Source organism: Halichondria panicea, chromosome 13, assembly GCF_963675165.1.
Source record: "Halichondria panicea chromosome 13, odHalPani1.1, whole genome shotgun sequence".
NCBI lineage: Eukaryota > Metazoa > Porifera > Demospongiae > Suberitida > Halichondriidae > Halichondria > Halichondria panicea.
Genome location: NC_087389.1, coordinates 3,851,661 through 3,868,340, shown reverse-complemented (window position 1 = coordinate 3,868,340; position 16,680 = coordinate 3,851,661). Strand labels below are relative to the sequence as shown.

General features: G+C 40.3%; 2 protein-coding genes across 2 annotated transcripts; one reads left to right on the top strand and one right to left on the bottom strand.

Moving 5' to 3' along the window:
• Window positions 1-901: 901 nt before the first annotated feature.
• On the bottom strand, window positions 902-5,816 carry LOC135346746 (protein asteroid homolog 1-like). Its single transcript, XM_064544476.1, has one exon. The coding sequence runs from the start codon at window positions 2,783-2,785 to the stop codon at window positions 1,052-1,054; it is 1,734 nt and encodes a 577-aa protein (XP_064400546.1). The 5' UTR covers window positions 2,786-5,816; the 3' UTR covers window positions 902-1,051.
• A 3,245-nt stretch (window positions 5,817-9,061) lies between these two features.
• On the top strand, window positions 9,062-14,402 carry LOC135346749 (exportin-5-like). The gene is made up of 9 exons (XM_064544481.1): window positions 9,062-9,272; window positions 9,907-10,025; window positions 10,271-10,343; window positions 12,232-12,369; window positions 12,812-12,970; window positions 13,106-13,291; window positions 13,372-13,463; window positions 13,740-13,842; window positions 14,239-14,402. The coding sequence occupies exons 1-9, from the start codon at window positions 9,141-9,143 to the stop codon at window positions 14,368-14,370; spliced, it is 1,134 nt and encodes a 377-aa protein (XP_064400551.1). The 5' UTR covers window positions 9,062-9,140; the 3' UTR covers window positions 14,371-14,402.
• The last annotated feature ends 2,278 nt before the right edge of the window (window positions 14,403-16,680 follow it).

Below are 16,680 nucleotides of genomic sequence, written 5' to 3'. Positions count from 1 at the left end.
TTGTGCCCCAGTCGATATTTGTTGATTTTTGTGTTCTTCTTTCGTGTTGTTGAAATGAACAGACAGCTCGATACGTGTCAGCTCTGAAATCTTCTTTCGTGGTGTTGTGATCAACAGCGGGTTCTTCTGTTACACCTGCAGGTACATTTAAAAACAGTTGCTATAATCAGGGGTGCATGAATAGTATAATTATTCATATTGATAAAATCCCTATGCCATGCACAGTCGAGATTTGTTGACTGTCTACGGTAGATATTCAGCGAAGGCTTCGAGAGATCCTGCAATACTTTGATTCTTTTGTTGATTGTCTACGGTAGATATTCAGCAAAGGCTTCGAGAGATCCTGCAATACTTCGATTCTTTCTTTGAGCTGTGAGATTGATTTTTCGATTAGTAGATATTTCTTCCTCAGTCGGTGTTGTTGAGATGAACAGTTAGTTCCGTAAATTTTCTTTCGTGGTGTTGTGATCAACAACTGTTCCTTCTGTTGGCATAATATATGGCTCTGTTCATATATGACCATGCATTGAGTCGGAATACATTTTCCCGAAGGAGATGAACAGATGTCTAATAAAATGCTGTATATTAACAGGTTTGTGCATGATGGCGTAATTGTGGAAGCTTGCATTTTGACTCTAGGCTTGGAGCTGGTGGTGAAGAGAAATATTACCACATAAACACTTTAATCGTTGTGACCGATTTTTTGCATTTCAATTGTGCATGGATTGTATCGATCTTAATTTGCTTTCACTGTGGCGTGACTTCGTTGCTTGTATGCATAACGATACTGAATCACTATGTTTTTAGTGCATTTATGATCTTCAATGTATTTCAATTAAAATTTCGATGTACACTATTGCATATTATGTGCACTCTATAAATTTATTAACATTTACTGCATGTGATGTTAGCAAATGAGAGGAAACTGTAAAATTTGAATTCACGGATAATTTGAAAAATGGTCAGTATAAAACTCTAAAGTCGCATTTAATATTAAACTATATAATTATTATATTATTATATCTGTCACCTTACGGTATATACTTATAGTTCAGTATGTAGTGCGACGTTTCTTTGTCTGCGAAGGCTCTAGTTCAATATTTTTCAAACTTTCAGTAGAATACTTGCTCTCTGTAATTATTTGTAGCATACTCGTTGCCAATGTGTCCATCTTTTCTTGTAGGACCTGTGAGGTCTGCTGGTAGAAGTGTAGAAGTAAACTTGAAGAGAATAGCCTAGCAGGGCTTGTGTATGGAAAGGGGTGGCTTAGAACTTGGTTAAACGCGATAACGTGATGTAGTAGACACTGCCACTGAGCATAGGAGTGTAGAAAAAACAGAATCTCATGTTGAGCTAACTTACATTCGTCTTTTCGATCAATCATTTGAAAATGGCCGTAGCAGGTTAGAATACAGCATACGAGTGACTGAATCAGGTGTGTATTGTCGCAAGCTACATTACGTACCCAGCAGCGCCCTGCGATCATGGCTAACTGTAGCCCCTCAGGAATGTCCGACTCAGCAGGCTCGGTATAGTGAAACACACGATACATTATCTCCTTGCGAACGGTGACTGGCATTTGTGGAACATCTTTTAGTGGCACAGGTAGAATTTTGGTGTGCTTTGGAGCTAAGATGACTTTGGTGTCCACCAATGCAAGTTTTGAGTTGTCAGGTGATGGTGGCTTAATTTCGGTTGTCACTATCTGATGCTTGTTTGCTTGGTCACCAAGTAAAGCCCCAATGATGAATTTTCTTCCAATTTTTGTAACCTTCCACGCGCTTTGTTGGCTGAAATCTTCAACCACTATGGTGTGTCGCCACCGCTTCATAGTAGGGCAAGTTGCAAGACTCATTATTGGAGCCATGAACCTACCATTCTTGTACTCCTGCATGATCCACTCTGGGGTGTGTGGATACAACTCCAGAAGTGAACTGGTGGATGCAAGGTCATCAAATGATTGAGCTGTCCCTCTGTAGTACAATTTGATATTTTCCATCTGGCTTGTGGGGTTTGGACAAACAAATTGTGTCAAAGTTGCATTGCTGAAATCTAGCATTGCTAGTTTTCTTGAGATGTCGCGGAGTGGTGTGCGTGAGGTTAATTGCAGTGAGGACCGTGAAACACCCTTATGGAAGTCATTGCCTAGGATAAAAGGAAAGAACAGCCGCTGTTCTTCGTTCAGTTTTAAGCTTTTATCGAATTCTTTATACTGAAATCGTTTGACTGGCTTTTGAAAATCAATTAGTGTTTGTTGGTCACCACCTGTCAATGGTATGTAGCCAGCTTCAATGTTGAAAATGAAGAAGTCTGAATCTTCACTGATAACAGGGCAAGATAAACTATTGGCAAGGGATGCAATATCTCGATCTGCCTCTCCGTCTGCTATGAAGAATTTTGTCTTCAAGTCTCTCAGTGCATCAAGAAACACAGTATGTATAAACAGTGGACGAACAATGTTGTGTGGTGCTGTGCCTAGGGATTGGCTGATAGCAATTCCGTTGATACGCTCTTCGTTTCTCGCTATGTACGTCTGATACTTGCTGTTATCGTGATCCATACCATCCACCACAATGTACGGCTCTATTCCTAATGCCTTGAGCTCTCGAATGTACACTGTAACCGTTTCATAGAACTCTTTGTAATCACCTCCAAACTTCCACTCATGCTGTTTGTTCAGATTATAGCAGAGTGAGTTGCCATCGATGACTACTTCACCTGACACTTGTATTGTGTCCCATCCTTTGCTACTGGACACAAACTTTTTCAATTTGGGTACTCCCATTTCGATGTTAATATAATAAATGTGTATTAACAATTAATTTTATGTTATCCGAAATAGTCACCTGATGTGTAGTAATGAATAAACTTAGGTTTATAGAACCTTATAGACATACATTGTCTTGTTATTTTGCCTCTTTTCCTTATTCAGCGTCCATTGTGTATTTATTGTGCCAGATAGTTTTAATTTACAATTGTTAGCCATCAAAGATGTGACTAAAGATTCTGCTTCAGAGGTGATGAATACTGTCTTAATTTTTGTACAGAGCAGCAACTAGTAACAATCGAGTTTTACAGCGGCTTAAGGCGTTGAGTAAGGTCGAATCTCAGATTGAACGGCTTAAAAAGAACGAGGTGATTGTACCTACTCTGGCAAAAGTAGTGTTTAAATTGTTGATGCTGTCCGTGAAACAGCTGATCGAGATGTGGTGTCACTTGCAAATCATCTTGGCTTAGGTTTGGACTCGGATTTTTTCTATTGATCATAGTCATGCCCGTTAAATAAAGTATTTTGACTGTCGAAAATTTGATCAAAAGTTCACCTTTAGCCACCCGAAAATCTGCCTCTTCTTATATATATACTGTACTGTCTTGGAAATGACTTTCACGGTCGCCATGCACTACCTGAGCTAGGAATAGATCAAGATGCTCTAAGTAGAGCTAGTATTTAAAAAACTTACTCTCTTTAAACGTTGATGATTATCAAGCAGAGCTCGCTAGTGATCGTAAGTTCTATGAAGTTGTTCCCCGTTCTTTTGAATACATGTCTCAACACTCAGCGTTTAGTACATCAGTCCCTTAGTGGATTGTATCTCGTTTCAAGAGAGGAGAATTTTCTCATACCGCAATGCATTTCTTGGCCGTGGATCTTCTAGAGGGGAAACAAATCTGAAAGTATATATTAGTGGTTGAAGATTTAAAATTAGAATCTGCTTGGAAATTAACTGATTCCGTCCTTCTGTATTTTATTGGTGCTCTGCTTAGTTGCTATCAAAGGGACGGGATCCCCAGCATTGTTGTGAAAAGTCGGCAGGACTGCTTGTGTTCACCTGTGGACAATGAAATCAACCTCTAGATCTCGTTAAAGCATTTAAGTATACTCAGGTCACATGACCTACAAACTATCTCTGATATGCCCCTACTAGATAGAGAGAAAATTATTTTACGTGTATTTCACTGCAAATCGGTTTCAAAGACTTTGGGAAAAGCTGAAGTTAGCGGTAATTGCAAGCCGATGCTGGCTGAAAATTTTACAATGTTGATTATAATTTTGGGGCTTTCATTTCAGCACTATAGTTTTTTGCTTTCAAACGTGTAGGGGAGCTTGACAGATTGATGAAGCGGGACATTACCAAGAACCCTCAATGGCTCGCCTTCGCCGGATCCACTATTTAGCACAGTGGAAATGCATGCTCCACCTTGCAAATTCATTCAATCAAATTCTGAACTATCCATTTACTTACACTAGTCTGGGCCAAATGTTCTCAGGAACACTATTTCAAAGCTTTTTTGTCAGCGGTCCAGGCGTTCATACAAGGTTTGACTTCGAAGGTGCTTGTATGTACGAAGCGATAACGAAAGAACTTCTCCTCACAAGTTGAACCTGTTTGTTAAACCTATGCTGCTCCCAAGACTATACCTAGTAAGAAGACTGAGACTGTTGTGAAAGTAAAACCAAAAAATGTGTATTGTGTAACAGTGCATTCAATCCTATAAACTATATACCACAAATATGTGAGTAGTTAAATGTAAATATCTAACCATTCTAAGAAAATGTGCTGATACCAGTGCATGTGTATAGGTGAATGATAAGCTACAGGGTATCCAAAAATGTATTAAGGTTGAGTAAACAATTGTTATTGGGTAATCAGACAGGGAGAGAAAAGGCCAATGGTTTCCGGCTACGTTTTGGAACTTTCACAACATCTATAGATAGTTTGGCTATAATTATGTAAAAGGTTCAATGTTGCGTACATGTCTACACATCCTTTGCAGTGCTCAAAATTGCTAGTTTTCCGTTTCGGTTAGGGAGAGATTTGAAGAAGATCTTACGGCTAGGGTCCAAACATTATTAAGCTTAAATAAATTTTCTAACTTTTAATAAGAAAAAATTGTCCCAAAATACTTTAGTTCCAGAGATAATTAATGTTACACACATTTTTTTTACAATCACGCCGTTTTTGATTTCTCACAATAACAACTAACAACTTTTGGGGAAATATTTTTGAATAAGCTTTATATTCATTCACCTACACAATGGTATCAGTGCAATTTCTTAGTTAAGATACATTTAAGTACAACTATACTCACACATTTGTGGTATTCTACTGGATGCATGCACTGTACATGACTGTGTATTAATCTTTGTGTATCAGCAAATGATACTGTCACGGCACACATTTGATACACGGAAATAGGGTAAAAATGTGATTTTGCCTAAACAAACGCATTAATTTTCATGAAGCTTGAATTTCTTTAGACACTAAGCTGCATATAATTCAGGCTATTGGTATGCCTATTACTAAATTTCACTCTGTCCTGCCTCGAGTGTATTTCAAAAGTAAATGTCTTCATTGCCACCTTTCAATGGTATCACCTATTTGAGGGATAGCAATTTTGCCTTACCACGGATTATAGCCCATGGTCCAAGGCCAAAAAATGGCAAATTATGGTCCAGCCAACACATAACAATAAAGTATTGAAAGAAACAAAGTAGCATTGCATGACTGTATCAATTAGCATTCTATACATCTGTAGATTCGTAATTCGAAAAGGGGTTGTATATATACGGTTGTAGCTGAACAGAAGAAATTTCTACATGAACAATTGAAGTTAAGTTTGTAACGGGTTAAGGGTGGATCTAATATTACACAGACACAGAATCATACAATCGTTGAGCTTCTCGAGACAGTTCGTTGGTTTTGAAGGAGGTTTTGAAGGTAGTAGAATAAATTAACTTGTAGAATTATAGGTGCTCAGCTTTTTGACTCCCATTTTTCAGTAAGACTTTGTCAGGCTGTCTCCTTTGAAGTCAATGGGCTTTTTTGTGGTGTGGGTACTATTAAATGGTATTCACACTTCCAAGAATGATGTGTTTCTACAGTAGTCTATTGCTGATTTTGACCTTATGCATGATTTCCCAGAACCTAGCTGTAAGAATGCACTCCTCAGACCTGGTAATGCTTATAAGCTCTAGACTTTGGTCAAGACATCTTGAAATGTGCACAATGTTAATGTGAGTATTGTATTATATACGCATGCATGCAGAGTGCAGTCGGAGTTCCATGTTGTACATAGAGTGGGAGGGTCTGGTCGCATTCCTCGAGTGTTGAACTGGAACACTAATGCTGAGCTCCTCAAGTGGTGAGTTGTTCTTAATGTGAAGTGTAAAGCATGCATTTTCACCTCTGATTGTTCTGAGAACGTTATAGCTATTAAACAATGAAAATGAGTACACTTGATCGAGTTGTACATCTGGGTGTATTGTCCAACTAGTCCATAATGTTCATACAACACTACTATGCACTCAGCATCTGTTGTTCATCCACCTAGGTGACAGTATACAACAGAATCATCCACACATCATTGAATGTACCCATCATAATGTCCGATGATTTGGTAGAGGGGAATCTAGACAATGCTAAGGTTGGTGACTCTATAATTATATATAGTAACTATTTTATAAGTTTTCTTGTATACTTAAATATTTGGCTGACTCTTTCTCGAGCTCTATTTCTGATATTTACATGCTGTCATCATGATCCATGCCATCCATGTTTTATTCCTTGTATACTCAGTCAACAAGGTGACAGTAAGTTGCCTATGGAAGAGAGAGTGGAAAATTAAGTACACATTTTACTAATCCCCTCAACTGAAGCTTGACACAAATTTATTCAAATTTGGATACTCTGGTATTTGTTGTAATAAGACACCAGCTGTCACAAGACAAACCTTACAATGGGTATTTGTTGTAATAAGACACCAGCTGTCACAAGACAAACCTTACAATCGGTGTGGGTGGATGCTTTAATATGTCATATGATCGTATGACCATTTGTGTTATTTTATTGCATGTCACGGCCTCTAAGAATGCTCTTTTATATAACGAACAAATACTATTATATAAGTACTTATATGGTGGTTTTCAAAATTTCAGGGATTGTTTTTCCCCGTATAGGTAGTAGCCAGTTTTGTATTATAATTATCGGTCAGTGAATTTAGTTTCATTTCACTGCTGCTTTGGCGATCACAGCTAATGGTGCATTAGATCTACAGCTATACAAAAACTGACTGTGTTCAAGTAGTGTATTGTGGGCCAAGATAATTCACTGACAGGAAGTTTTTGTGAACTTAATTGCTGTATCGATTGTTGATCATGGGAATTCGGACCTTAACCGCCTACATGAAAGAGATGGGGCACTTCGAGTCTGTAGCCCTGAGAAAAGTTTCCAGTAGGATTGTCATTGATGGATTTAGCTTGCCCTATAAATTGTTTTGTGGAATTGGATGGGGTGATTATTATGAGTTTTATGAGAAAGTTGTAAATTTCTTTACAATGCTAAAATCTATCGGAATCGAGGCCTATGTGGTAGTCGATGGTATTGATTATGAAAATGAAAAGGCAGCGACTAGTGACGATCGAGTTTTACAGCGGCTTAGGATGTTGAGTAGGGCTGAATCTCAGATTGAACAGCTGAAAAAGAACGAGATGATTGTTCCTAATCTGGCAAAAATTGTGTTTGTCGATGCTGTTCGTAAAACTATTGGGGCTAGGTTCTTTGTTGCCGATGGTGAAGCTGATCGAGATGTGGTGTCACTTGCAAATCATGTTGGCTGTCCCGTCTTAGGTTATGACTCAGATTTTTTCATTTTTAACATAGATCACGGATTGATCCTCATGCCCGACAATTTAGAAGACCTTAAAAGAGAGGTGAGGTACTTTGACTGTCGGAAATTCGATCAAACGTGCAACTTTAGCCACCCTCAAATCCGCTTGTTCCTGCCATTCTGTCTTGGCAACGACTTTCACGGTCGCCATGCACTACCTGAGCTAGGAATTGATCGAGAGTCTAAAGTAGAGTTAATAGTTGAAAAGCTTAGTACCTCCTCTTTAAACATTGATGATTATCAAGCAGAACTCGCTAGTGATCACAAGTTTTATGAAGTTGTCCCTCGTTCATTTGAAGACCTGTCTCAACACTCAGCATTTAGTACATCAGTCCCTCAGTGGATTGTATCTCGTTTCAAAAGAGGAGAGTTTTCGCGCAATGTAATGCATTTCTTGGTAGGCCATATTCTGGAGGGGAGCAAATCTGGAATTATCTACTAGTTGTTGAAGATATGAAGAGAGAGTCTGCTTGGAAAGTGACCAATTCGGTCCTTCTGTATGTTATTGGTGCTCTCATTAGTTGCTATGAAAGTGGCAGTATCCCTGAAATTATTGTGGGGGTCAGGCAAAAATCGCTGTGTAAATTAGAAGAACGAAAAATTTCCTCCTCACTCAATGAGAAGCATTTAGAGATTCTTGGATCACACAATCTGTTGAATATTCCTGATATGCCCAAAATAAAACGAAGAGACATCGTTTTACGTGTATTTCAGTGCGAACAAATTTCAGCGGAATTGGAGAATGTCTCTGAGGATCTGAAATTATCAGTAGTTGCAAGCCGGTGTTGGCTGATGGCTATTCACTCAAGTGTGGACCATCGATTCAAGGCTTTCATTTTGGCTCTAGTTCTCTGCCTTCAAAAGTGTCTCTGTAAAGGCAGTGATGAAATTAAGGATTGCCGTAACCAAATGAAGGCTCTTGATCGGATCCACTACTTAGCTCAATGGGAATGCATGCTTCACCTTGCCAATACTTTCAACCAGATCCTCGGCTGCCCTTTTACCTACAAAAGCCTGGGTCGTATGTTCTCTGCAACAGTATTTCAAAAATTTTTCGTGAACTTACCCAATCCTCTCTACTCAATGCTTGACGAAGAAGGGAGGATTATGTACAATGCAATAACGAAAGAGCTTCTCCCGGATGCACCAGTCGAACCTGTTCGCCAAGCCCATGCTGTTCAATTACAATATTCGATCCCTACTCAGAACAGATTTGCATCATTGTCTAACTTTGTGGATTGAATTCTACAGCATCTAAATCACTGCATGTTTATCGATAGTGATCATGAGCAATTAATGTAACAATAGTATCACGATACATTAGATATTCATAGAACCCCGTTTTCTATGGCTATAATTGTTACTTCATAGCGTATCGGCCTGGAATCGAGGCTAGTGCATGCCACAGAGTGCGAATGCTTGAAAATTAGGAAGTGGGAGGGGCTGAATGCTGCAAGACCACGAGGTTGAAGATGGCTGTCCAATGGTCCTCTGAGCATGAGAAGCAGGATGCCTTGTTGCTGCTGTGTCGAGACCTCATATCCTGTGTCAACAAGATCATGGACCCCTCGTCCATTCAGGCAGAGAGAGCAGAGTGTAGTCAGGTAGGTTTTGTGCTTCCAAGACCTAATCTAGATAGATTGCCTATGGACCCTGATCTAGATCTAGCCTGGAACCAGGGCTATGATCTAGCTTAATACTAGGAGAAAGAGTAGATCTATAATAATAAGAATAAGAACGGAAGAGTGCCGAACTACCAATAGCTCTACACAAATATTGTGCACAAAGTAACATGACTAGCACAAGTCATGATGAAAGTGTTGTAAGCTTACTAGTAATCTCCTAGTAAATGTTAACATGACATTTTAGGGATGTGGTAATTGAACAATGACATCTGATTCTAGCTAATTGTTCGCGTTCAACGTTCAGAGCTGCTCACTGCACACTGATAGGAGACAATCTCTTCACAAAAATCATCTCAATAGAGACAATGAGTGCGGTTCGAAGAAAGGGTGTAATCTTCACCTACACTGGAGACCACACCCTTTTAAAAAAAGGCATGGTTGCCTAGTCCTGTTACGATTTCATTTGAGATTTTGTGATTTCATGAAAGATATCGGATTTCATGCTTGATTTCTGTTGATTTCTACTGTTTGTTTGAAGTCCCTGTTTGCGTATCACTTTTGCTGAATTACTGAAATACATTTAGCTGTCAATTTTAATTTCTTGTTTTTATAGAAAGTGGAGCAGTTCAAAGATGAGAGTCCGTACTGTTTGAGGTGTGGCTTCATTCTGTCCGAGGAGCACGTCCCTGTCATCAGGCACTTTGGATTGCAACTCATGGAGCATTTTGTTAAGTGAGTGTTCATATTGTACAAAGTGAGAGTTGATGGATGCTCAATGAGTAGAGAGAGACCTTCTACATTCGTATAGTCCAACTGTTGTCACCACTATCTAAGCAAGATACAAAATAGCGGGCAGCTCTATTGTCAAAAGACTGCATCAACTCTAATTAGCAGTTGAACATGATACAGAAGTTTTTCGTACCATCTAATTTAAGCTTGATATTCTAATTACTGATACGTCCGTATCTCTTCTCTAGGTATCGATGGAGGAGCTTGAGTCTGGATGATGGCAGAGAGTTCCAACTGAACCTGCTTCAGTTCCTCTCAAATGTGAGTATAGTAGATTCTCGCTAATCCGCCCCTATGAACGGTCACCTCGATACAATATACCAACCGTTTTGTTTGGCACCAATTGCTAGCTAGATCACTACTGCACAAAACTCGCCTTGAAAGGTTGTCACCTCACTATTCCCGTAAACTAGTCAGTTTTGATCGCCCTATATAAACCAGATTTTTTAATGGACTTTATACGCATATAATTATCCACTTTCTGAATTCTGGCCACCTTGCTTACGCGGCCAAACTGCATAGTCCCAAGAGCGACCGGATTAACGAGGGGCTACTGTACATGTATACTTTATCAACAGTTGTACTAATGAATAGCTTGCTGAAATCTATATGTATTCAACACAGTGGCGTAGCAAAGGGGGAAATCCCCCCCTTTTTTCTGGATTTCTAATACTCACCTCAGGTTATTACCCGAGGCGCGCGTGGGCGGCCACGGGTATAGTAGTCCGTTGGTCTGTTTGTTTGTTTGTTTGTGATGGGCTTTTCTACTCACCTGGATGCCACAGTACTGCGTTTACAGCATGGATAGCCTTCATACAACAATATCTTGGTTTAAATAGTGGCAGATTTTGATGTTAAAGCTTCTTTGTCGAGCAAAAGCTAAGAAGCTTGAACTTGCATGTTGGCAGCTAGCTATAGCTACACGTGGCCTTGACTACCGTACGGGTAGAAAATTTCGAGGTGTTTTTAATTTCGCGTTTTTCGTGGGTGGCTGCAGAACACGAAATATAAAACCCGCGAAAGGCTTTGTTTACGCATGCGAGATAGTGACACACCCTAACTCCACGAAATTTACTACCCGCAAAATTTTCCAAATAAGACAGAATATTGAATTGCACGAAAATTTACACCCTCGAAATTTTCTACCCATACGGTATATGTATTTGCTGCTGAAGTGATCCGTACCAGGAACAATTGAATAGGGTCAAAGTAGAATTGTGACTGGCCTGGGTTGGTTGTTGTTGCTGCTGTTGACTGATTCTTAGCTAGCTCTGGATCCTACTCTCCAGCCTGGCAGGAGCCATACTTCTCTAAGTCTAAGACTCCAGGCTTCTTTGCTGTGATCCCAGTCCACAGTGCATGTCTCAGTTGTTAGTTTAGTTTTATTGCTCCTTGAGTTGCTGTGCTAGTCATACATGCTACATGCACTGCATCATTATCACTCCTCTGGTTTCTGTATTATCATGTCACCAGCTGAGGGTTTGCACTTTAGTGCTCTAGTTTTATCTAGCTGAGCACCCCCTTTTCTTCCTTGTCTTACTGTAGTCAGGGTAGAATAGTCCAGGAAGATCCTGGATGGTTTGGATAACTTTTGGTACAGACGCAAGGGCTATAGGTGCATGGACAGACCATGCGGGAAGCCGGATGGTCTAGGTAACTTGGATACATGCATGCACATTAGGGGAAGATCCCAGGTAATTTAAGGGATACTCAGATGTATGGCTGAACCACTGATTGGATGTCTGGGTAAGTAAGACTTGCAAGTATGGGGATAATCCACAGGTCCAAGTATGGCTGCAGTTAGCTAGCTAGTGGCAAGTAAAACAATTTACATGTAGTCTCTAAACTGTGAGCTATTCTGGTCGAAATCTATAGACTAGCTCTCGTTCTTAGCCTGCGCAAATAGAACATCGGGCCACACCCAACTAGGTATATAAGTAAGAAGCATGGCTTCCTGTCAACATTTTTGGTGCTGCGCGGCTGGTAAACAGTCACTTTACAACCGCTTTTTGTCCCCTTCAAAAAATGATGGCTACGCTCCTGCAACATTGTGTGTTGTATCCATGCAGTCCTAGCTGATGTTTTACTCTAATTATATCATGTCAGTGCTTCTCAACTGCACTACAACTCCTTCTCTTTCATGCTGCAGAAACTCCTTCCTTATGATCAAGAGCCCACTTTCGTTAAGGAGGCTCTGGCTAGGGTCACCGTGGAAACAGCCAAAAAGATGTGGCCGCAGAGATGGGATTCGTTTATCACTGACTTGGGGACTGTCTCAAAGTGTGGGGTAAGATAATCTTTAGTCTTTACACTCATATAATTATTGCTTTATGCACTGAAATTGTAGTGATTCTGTTGTGTGTATGGGTGTAGGGGAGAAATGTGATGTTACACTAGCACACTAAAATTATGTACACAGTTTGTTTTAGCCAATTAACAGCTTCCATTTAAGTACCGTATAGCGGGTAATTTTCATGGGGTAAAAAATTCGTTTCACTGATTTTCTTAAGTAAAAAATTGCATTGCCTGCACTGCGTTGCGGTGAATCACACTTTACGTTTTCGTGGGGAAAGGAAGTCAGCTTGTCGACCAAAATTACCCGCTATACGATATTGGTCTAACTTCAATGGTTTCTCGCTACTTATACAATATGTATAATTATTAGGCGTACTATTATGCCACCACTTCAAGTACAGTCCTTGCATGCTGTCACACCTCTCCCCTCCCAGTCCACCCAGGTGGAGCTGGTGTTGCTAATATTTCGTCGTCTGGCTGAGGACATCCACGGGTACGAGTCTGGCATGACCTCAGGGCGTAAGAGGGAGATGGCAGCTGCCCTCAACCAGCAGTCTCAGACAGTCTTCACTTTTCTCATTAGCAACTTAGAGGTATTATCTAGTACTGAATTTAGCTTTTATGCGAAGTGATCTTTACCTATTTTCAACTAAGCCAAAAAAAATCACAGCGTGACTGATGCACTCGTCCATTCTCTTTTACCTTACTATTTACCTATTATCCCCCAGTCTCCTCTGTCGGAGCCCCTTCGTCAAACTGCCCTGAGCACGATAGTCAGCTTTGTGGAGTGGGTGGAGTTTCCCACCCTCCTGATGGAGGACGCCAAGCTCATTAAGCTCCTCTACAACCTCATAGGGATGGAGGAACTTAAGACTGTCGCCTGTGAGTGTCTACTGCCTATCCTCTCCAGAAAAGTACGTATTATTTTGCTGTCGATCAAGCACATGTTCTTTGACTACACAATGGTAGTTAAGTAGTGTTAACTTGATTTCAGGGTGATGTTTGCAAGACAGAGGGAGACAGGACCACGATTCTCTCATTGCTTCTCTCCACTGAAGCTCTCAATGGAATCATGGCTGCTTCAATGTAAGGTTTGAAGGACATTACATCATTGTGGTAATCTTTTACTTTTTTTGGGCTGGTACAATTATGTATAGAATGCGTATTGCTGCCACTTTCATTCCCTCAAACATTCATATGTGTATAATAGTAATCTTATCTTTAGCATTGCAGCTTAGTGTTAACAAATTCGAGGCTTGTCTTGTCATATGACAAAGTACATGTGTGACCTTGAAGGTCAATGTACTCTGTTGTATAGTGAAGGCATGTAAACTATTATTTAGTACATATCTGTGTTTGCAGACTGGCCAACTCGCAAGGTGTGGTGGAGGAGCAATACGTGTTCCTGAAGAGGGTGTGTCAAGTCCTGGTCCACTTGGGCACCTCTCAGCTGGCACTGCTCTGGGTGAGTGCAGGGATCTGCCCTCATGTGCAGTGCACAGACCACCACTCCCAACGTCACTATTGTACCACATATAGTCAGGCTTAAACTCTTAGTATTAATTACTCTGTCTGTAATGTGGGGATGCACTAGCTCAAACAGCTCCTGTGAGACTGGGGCACTGTTAATATTGGGCTTGCTCAAAAACAGCTTTCTCATCAATAGCAAACCTAACCCTACAATATTCCCTTATCAACCTTTGTAGCCATATATGTACATTATGTGGACAGGTGGGACATCTGATTACTGTTATGTTTTTTCAGTGTGGTGCAGTCAGTCTTTATACGCTGGAATGTTATCTGTGTGGTATCAATGATGGTTGTGTGTCTGTTATCAGGCCCTTGTTTCTTGTCCCTGCAGACATACTCTCTGACATTCAAGCCTCCGGAGGCTCTGGAACTGTACCTCCAGGTTGTGGCTGAGTTCACTAAGCACGACAGCCAGGTAGCTAGCGCTGTCATTGTGCATGTAGCATTATATATTTATGCCTAGTTACTTTCATACACTGAATCTAAGGTGTACATTGGCTTTTGTAGTACACTTTTTGCTGTTGTGAGCGGAAGTAGCCTTTGTTGAGGGTTGTTTTGTATACACAACTGGTGCCTGTATTACAGTTGGCCTTTTTCATTGGTGGCCTTTTAAAAGGGGTTCCACTATACAATATTTTGCATCCGCTAACATAGTGGCATACTGCAACTTTAGTCTAAAAACAAGCATCCTGTACAGTTTTGATGCAACTTCATTCCTCCCGCTTACACATGCTGCTGCTGAGCCTGACGTCAGCTGATGTGTGGATCACGTTCCTCTCCCACAATCACCTGAAGGACCACCCAGTGTTCAAGGACCACCTCACACACCTCCTCACAATAGCCCGACAGAAACTGCTCAAGGTCAGCACGGGAAGCTTTGTGAGGGAGAAACATTCGAGAAAATCAAGCATTAATTCATACAATGAACATTTTGCAAACTGTTGATAGCCATATTTTTTGATTTAAAAAGCTTAATTTTCTCAATAATGTTTATCCCTCACCAAGTTTCCGCCATATTATCTGTTGTTGTGTCCTTTACCTGCATACCATAGTGATCAGTGGTATGATATCTTGTTGACCTCATCAGCACCTGTGCATGTGCGGAAGCCAGTGCTGCTGGCCATGGGCTTGGTTGGCAGAGGTTTTATCTCATTGTGCATGTTGCTAAGATACTATAGTTGATTTTATCTTCAACTTTCAAAGTCAGCCCTACTGTCATTAAAACGTGTGTCATTGAAACAATGAAAGCAGGTAGTGCACTTATTTTGGAGGCTTTTCCAAAGATTTCATACAATTCGATAATGGCACCAAATGTGGACACCCTAGTCTCGAATACCAGCCGGTTCTCATTGTAGCGTGGGAGGGAGAGAACCGTCTGGTTACTCTGGGCGGAGCGTTCTGTCAGTCAGGAATGTGATCATCCTGTTAATCACGTGATAATAACCCACAATTTAGTGCGCACTAAATAAAACTGTTATATTCTTGAAAGCTATGTTACATTCTTGCGGGTAAGGCTCCAATGAATATACTCTACCAACATTCCGTCCGAGGACAGAAAAGTATGCCCAGAGTAACCAGACGGTTCTCTCCCTCCCACGCTACAATGAGAACCGGCTGGTATTCGAGACTATGGACACCCCAAGTTTTTAATACTGCACCAGCCCCTTTTTCCCATGCCTACTAATCATATATGCCGCTGGATTATCACGAAGTTATAGAAGTGCTCACATATATACTGATATAACTCTTGTGCTTGCCCTGCATGTATTGTAGGTGGGTGACCCTGATGTGTACGACCATGTCAGTTCAGAGTATTCCCGTCTGGACTTTGATGGGGCGGATGACTTTATGCTCTTCTTTGCGAGTAAGCATACTGTTTATCTAAACCCTAACTGTGTGGTAATTGTATTGTACATGAAGCTTACTGTATTGTATGTGCAGCACTAACTTGCAAATGTACATTACATATAAGTGCAACAACTTACTTTCTAGCATTTTGTGGTAAGATGGTAAAGATACTTAGTCAAGTGTCTCTTCTGATTCCAAGAACAGCTGCTGTAGAAGCTCTCACCGTCACTGAGCAGATGGTCCAGAAGAAACTTGAACCTGGGCAAGGTGAATATGCATTTGCTTTACGTAGCACTATATGTCCGAATTTAGTTGGGACGTAGTGACTACTTATTCTCTACTCCTTGCTTGTGCTGCTATAACGTTGGTATGTGAACCAATGCACTTGAAGCGATTGTCCCACTAAGTGATTTTAATCCAAGTTTTTAGTTGCTTATTATATATATAGGCATTAAGATGTACAGTATGTGAATTGTGTTGAAATTGATGTGGTTGGAATTGTTGTGCTTCATGTGACTCATGGACTATGCCGCAGATCGGGTAATAATATTATAGTTGACACAGGACCTCTGATAAGCTGTCTCCAGACATACTTTGGTTGATTGTAGTCACGTACAAGCATGCAAGTCATCTTTGAGGAATTGAGATAGTGAATTGCATGATTATATCTAACTTCATACAAGCTTATAATTATAACGTCATAAAAAATATATATATAACCCGTAATGTTATTGCATGCAGTGCAGTCGGCATAAAACATTCGACTTGTGCATGCAGTGTTGAAGCATAATTATAATGCACCCAAGTTATTTATTTTGACTCTTACATAGTGTGAGTGTACAGCTATACCTTGTATATAATTATAGAGTCTGTATATAATTATAGAGTCTGTATATAATTATAGAGTCTCCAAAACGATGATATA